This window comes from Patagioenas fasciata, chromosome 9 (genome assembly GCF_037038585.1).
Source record: "Patagioenas fasciata isolate bPatFas1 chromosome 9, bPatFas1.hap1, whole genome shotgun sequence".
Lineage (NCBI taxonomy): Eukaryota > Metazoa > Chordata > Aves > Columbiformes > Columbidae > Patagioenas > Patagioenas fasciata.
Window position 1 is genome coordinate 26,711,328 of NC_092528.1, and position 5,950 is coordinate 26,717,277.

General features: G+C 57.7%; 1 protein-coding gene across 1 annotated transcript; it reads right to left on the reverse strand.

The window, feature by feature from the left end:
* Positions 1–1,325: 1,325 nt before the first annotated feature.
* NPPC (natriuretic peptide C) lies at positions 1,326–5,682 on the reverse strand. The gene is made up of 3 exons (XM_065844919.2): positions 5,440–5,682; positions 3,822–4,131; positions 1,326–2,548 (listed from the first exon to the last, which is right to left on the reverse strand). The coding sequence occupies exons 1-2, from the start codon at positions 5,530–5,532 to the stop codon at positions 3,835–3,837; spliced, it is 390 nt and encodes a 129-aa protein (XP_065700991.1). The 5' UTR covers positions 5,533–5,682; the 3' UTR covers positions 1,326–2,548; positions 3,822–3,834.
* Positions 5,683–5,950: the final 268 nt, after the last annotated feature.

The following is a 5,950-nucleotide window of genomic DNA, read 5'->3' on the forward strand; positions in this document are numbered from 1 at the left end:
CTCTGATCGCTTTCCTTCTGCCAAATTAGTGTCCTTTTGCAGTGCAGCTTTGTCCTTTTCCTTGGCCTTGCTCTTTTCCAGGAAGCCCAGCGGATGGAAGGGACTCGTGATGCAGGGCTGTGCTTTTCCCCTCGGACTGTGGTGCAGAGGAGAGCTGGAAGTCCAGACCGTACGCAACCCCAGGCTGTGACCTCCGAGATCTCTCCCAGCCTGAGCTCAGGTCGTGCCTCACATAAGTTGTCCAATTTTAGGGACTGAATTCCTGAGACCAAATTCTCTCTGCTCTGTTGAGGAGAGGCCTTCTGTCACCAGGCAGATGGTTTCATTTGATTTATTTGGCTTTGCAGCAAAAAGCCAAAGCTGGAAGGGGAATTGCCCCTACCTGGGTCCCAGCCTGGCACTCTGTTGTGGTCACTAATCTGGCTTCTTGCTCAAGGACAGGGACACTGAGGGGGACCTGCAGTACCAACTTCTTGCACCGCTGTTCAGAACTGGTATGCAAGGTCTGGACAGTAAGTGCTTCCTTACTGTCCCCTAGGTTTGCTGGGTGACAGTGGACAGTCCCGTCTGATGGGCATCTCTTTGGGAGCTCCTGGTACAGCCCCTCCTTTCCTCTACAGCTGTGTGGAGCTGGCAGGGTGACCTTTGCGGGTGTTTGTCTTACAGAGCCCTGACAGTGGGTTGTTGTTGCCTACAGACATCTCTGGAGGGCTCTAGCTGCCCCTTGGACAGAGCATGGAGCTGCTGGATGCCCTTGTCCCACCTCCCTCCCTCCCAGGTTGTTGATTTTATTCCCCGTAAGTGACTTCTTCCATAGTCCATCAGCTGCTGCTCCCCACGCAGCTGGACTCTGCGGGCACCGTGAGGCGGGTACCTGTCTCTGAGGCTTCGCTCACACAAGGCTGGAAACATCACATGCGCCCTCCTAACCTGATGACTGAGCTGTGGAGTGTCTGGATGAATCCTCTTGTTCTCTAAACCAAATGTTCGCTAAGAGTTGGGGAGAATCTGGCTGGAGGTTTCTATGGTTTCCTGGTGGTTGCTAAGGAGAAGGATCTCTTTGCCTCTAGGTCTCGGTGATTTTCTTTTTGCCCTGTCCTAGGCACTGGAGCCCAGCAGAACATAACGCTCCTTGTTTCCCAGCTCACTACAATGGTCAGGGCGTAATTTGTGACTCCTGTCACGGCTGGGCTGCGCGCCTGCCGCTCTTTTTTTCTAAGGCCTCTTTGAAGAATAAGACCAAAGAGCCTCCATGCAGGAGTTTGTGTGTTTGCTGCTCTCCCTGCCCCCTCGCTTGCTGTTTCTTTTAGATCTCCAAGTCATTTTAACGATTTATTTCATGCACTTTACATAGCAAGAAGCTGCAGCAACAGCTGTGTCCGTGCATCCTTACAGGCAGCCCTCAGTATATTTTAGTCTGTCTATGTATTGTCCCAGTTAAACAAATCTCTGCCGGAGGAAGGGACTTTACAGCTTAGCGGTGAAGGTTTGGCAAATGGGAATATCAACAAGATACTTAGTGAGCTGCTGGATCCTGAGAATAACAGCGCCTTTGGCATAAAGCTCCGTTCCCGCTAGTGCGGCCGGGGACCGGATCCAGCGCGGTCTCTTTGTTGCTGTCGGCAGGGACTGCATCTCCGTACAGCGCCCGGTGACGCAGCCCGAGTCACGGGCTGGAATTCGGACCCAAACCCGCAGACTGGAAGCGGTTAAAACGCGTCAAGGCCAAACGCCGCTCTTGTCGCCGTGCTGTCGATCCAGGTCTAGGCTTGAACAGGACGGGCTTATTTCCACAGATGCCATTCGGGGCCTGGGCACAGAGCTGCTCTCGCAGTTGCTCAGCTGGGTTCCGCAGAGGTTTGCGGCTGCACGCAGCGCCGCGCGGGACTCGGTCCGTCAGAGCTTCACAGGATCGGGCGCGAGTTTACTTTTGCATACGGGATCAAAGCTTAAAATATCAGCTTGGCCTTTCTCTCGCTCCTGACTTTTCTAAAACATCTGAACAATTTCTTCTTCAACTTGGTTAAAATCAATCAATCTGACACTTAAATTGTATGTGAATTTGATAAATAAAGACAGGTTACAAAATGCCACATGGAATGATTTTTTTTTTTTTTTAAGTTTTTCAACTACTTAGGACAAAAAAATGTTACAATGCTTGACTTTTCATTTAGTTACATAAATAATTTTTTATAAATATCTCTTTATAAACAATATATAAATAGCTTTACAACATAAATACATTTATGCATGACATGAATTTACAAACAGCAACGTTATACAGCTGGCTTCATCAGTCTCTTGGAAAAGCACTGTCCCTTGTCTTGTTGAGTGTTTGTATATATATATAATATATATAAGATAGAGAGCGCTTTTTAAAAAAATAACAAAACCAAAACAGCTGGTGCCATGACTCCTCGTACCAAAAAGAAAAAACACAGCCACATCTTTTGTCCATTCCGGGGAGGGTCTCTGCTCTTCTCGGCGTTGCCTGGGGGACGGCCCTGCCTGGCCACGGCAGGAGAAAATGGACTACGGCTTCAAAGCCCTGCGAGGAACAAGAACAAAGTGCCTGTTAGTGTTTGCCGTACCCATCCCAAGGTGAAACCCCCCACCCCGAGAAGAATGCTGCTGTGGGGCTGGGGGATGCTGAGGTCAACAGAGCCCCTCCCTGAGCTTTTTGCTCATGCTAAAGCAAGGAAGCAGCTCACCGTTTGGTGTTTAGGGGAAAGGCTGGGGAAAGGGTGCTGCTCCCCCTGGGTCTCTATTTTTCCTGATGATGATTTACTGAGAGAGGATGGGTGTGAGCTGGCTGTGCCACATGTCTGCGCTTCTCAGAGCCCCGAGCTGGGCGATTCCTTGGGAGCACTGAGGAGCTGCTACAGGAGGGAGCAGCGGAGCAGCACCCATCCCTCCGGGCAGGGCCATGGACCAGCGCTGATGTCCTGTGAGACCCGCTGGGCCTTGCTCTTCCCATTGCTCTGCAGAGCAGCAGAAAGCCTGGATCTGGTCCCCTCCATGCCCGACTATCTCAATGCAGGGCCAGGGCACGTTCCTTTGAGTGGGGCCATGGGCAGAAGAGCAGCCTGGGCTGCAGTGGGCAGGTTTTTCCCCAGGTGTGGGCTCAGGGACCAGGCCAGAGCGCTGCCTCTCCCCCAGCACCCCTGCTTCTCCCAAACCGGTCCCTGCAAGGAGGTGATGCTTGTCTTGCTCATCAGTCCCTAAGCACAAATGGCTATGGAGCGCTGTGGGAAGAACCTTGCCCAGCATCCTGTAACTTGCATGGAGGCATAAACCCAAGTTCAGAAAGCATCACCCTTGGCTTTCACCACAACTAAGAGACACCTGGGGAACTTGTGCATTGTTTTCCCTTAAATTAAAAGAATTAGAGCACAGCTGCGACAGGTGCTTCACTAATCCTCCCATGCACTTGGTGGGTACCCTGCCCTCCTAGGACACGTCCATAGGTGTCAGTCAAGTGTAGGGGGCTCAGAGCAACTGGGAACGTATACTACACCAGAGCTCCTTCTGCATCGCCCCTGGAGCTACGGGTCTGGCTCATGAGGAAAGAGGAATCCAGCCTGAGATGAGCAAGAGCCGAGATCTCTGACCCTTCTGCAGGGGCAGGCAAGGCAGCCGGGGGTGGAAGGAAGGACGGGAGCGCCATTAAAGCCAAGTCTGGGGTCCCGCTCTCTCCCCACCAGCAGCACCGGGGTCTGCGGGTGGCTCAGCTGGTTTAACTGCCCCCCGCCCGCCGAAACCACGCATCCGTTCCCGAGCGCCCCGCGGAGCCGCCCCCGCCCCGCCGGCCGCGCACTCACCGCCAGGGGTCCCTCAGCAGCCGAGGCCGCTCATGGCGCCGATCCGGTCCAGCTTGAGCCCGAAGCAGCCCTTGCCCAGGCCCTTCTTATGGACGCCCTTGTGGCGGCGGCCCGGCGGGTCCTGCAGCAGCCGCGCCCAGCCCGCCCGCGGCCGCCCCTCGGCCCGCGTCTCCCTCGCCTCCCGCGGGCCCGACCCGCCGCCTCCGCCGCCGCTGCTGCTGCTGCTGCGCTCCTTGTCCCGCTCCTTGTCCCGCTCCTTGTCCCGCTCCGCCGCCGCCTCGGGCGGAGCCGCTGCCGAGCCGCGGGAGGCCTGTGGGGAGGGAGGGGGTCAGAGCACCGCCGCCCCCCGGTGTCCGCCCCCCGCCACCCCGCTCGCGACTGTGCTCTCAGGACAGCCCCCTCCCCGCGCATCAGGGTTGGGGACCCTCTACCGGCACTGTCCTGGTCACTGCACCCCCAAAAAAGAAGTGCTGGTGGTGCTGCGCCCCGCAGCTGTCCTGCTGTCACTGCATCGCCCTCCCCCGGTAATCTGAAGGGACCTGAAAGCTGGCAGGGGACCCAGTGACCCAAATAGGGGCGTCCCCTGCCACCTGTCAGATCCCTGCGGTCATTGCGTCCCTTGCCGACTTTCAGGCCCCTTCAGATTATGGGGCGGCTGTTCCTGCCCCCCAGCCCAGCGCCGTGGGGTCACACAACTCTGAACAGCCCCCCCGTTGCACCCCTGCCTTGCAGAGCGTCCCCAGAAGCAGTGGGGAGATCAGGGCTCCCCACCGTTGTTCCCCCCGGTAGTTAATGCTCTCCAGGTCCCCTCACTCCTCTAGTTCTAACTCACAATTATGGGGGACACAACCCCTTCATCACCGCACCCCCATTTCCCAGCCCCCCTGTCTCTCTTCCTGCTCAGGGCTGCTGCCCAACAAGCCCTGGGGTTGCTCATCTCCATTCACCTCCCTGACCCCCTCGCATCACCCCTTTCTCTGCAGCCTGCACCCCAGTTCCTCACAGGGACACCCCCAGTCCTGTCCCATCACTGTCCTGGGGTGCCCCTCAGCCCGTGTCCCCGTCTCTGTGCCAAGTCCTCGGAGCAGTGCCACCCAGTGTCGGTGGCCTCCGGTGCGTCCCTCCTCCTCAGCATCCCGGGACACACGGCTCCTTGGGGCACCCCCATTTGGGGTGCCCTTCCTCCCGGGGACACCCCAAGTGCCCCTGCCTGGCCTGTTTGGGGACGACTCTGGCCTCGCACCCTGCCTGCCATGCACCTGCTGCCCACCCCGCTCTGGGTCTGCTCCCCTTTCCCCAGTGCCCAGCACAGGGAGGGGTCCCTGGGGTGACACCGGGGAGCAGACTGCCACCCTCCCCAACCCCACTCCTACAAGGTACGGGACACACAGCGTCCCCTTCCAGCCCTGGTTTGGGCTGACATCCCCAGCACACGCACGCTTGGGACAAGCTGGAGAAGCACGGGTTCCTTTGGCACCTAAAAAGCCCGCGGGGAAGGAGGACCCTGCTTCGCACTAACTCTGCCACCCCAAAGTCACCCCCACGTCTCCCCCCTGTGCCCTTAGGACCCTCAGCGGGACGGGGAGCAGAGGGAGAGCCGGGGCAGCTCCAGCCGTACCTTCTGCGGGAGCTGAGACGCCGGCTTCGCCTCCAGCCTGACGGAGAGCAGAGCGAGTAAAAGTCCTCCAGCCAGCAAGGGTGAGATCTGCATCCTGCGAGGGCGAGCGAGAGGGGGCCGGGGGGGCAGCGGGGAGCCAGGGGGAGCCCCGCGGAGAGGCCGGGACCACCGGGAGTCAAAGTTCAGAGCGGAGCCCCGAGGTCCCTCCTGCTGCCTGCAAAGTGCCGAGCTAGTGAACTTGGGCTTTCTGCTTCATTCATTTTATAACCCAACCTGCTCGGTGATGTCATCTAAACAACCAGGTCCAACCCGGCCTCCCACTCCACAATAGCAGGAATTTAAAGTGTGGGGGGGTGTCCCCTCTCCCCTGGCAGGAATAAATGACACATCAGCCCAAGGCAACTGGCTCAGGGAGCTGGAGAGTAGAAAGGGAAAGCGGGGGGCATTTGGTTTCATGCCCAGCCCCCCCAACACTCCTGGACCCCCCTGCAAGTTGTCTGTCCTCTCCTTG

Excerpts from the sequence above, each read along its gene's own strand:
- NPPC (XM_065844919.2), bottom strand. The coding sequence starts at position 5,532 with ATGCAGATCTCACCCTTGCTGGCTGGAGGACTTTTACTCGCTCTGCTC. Across the intron at positions 4,132-5,439 it reads CGTCTCAGCTCCCGCAGAAG|GCCTCCCGCGGCTCGGCAGC; the intron begins GTACGGCTGGAG and ends CCCTCCCCACAG.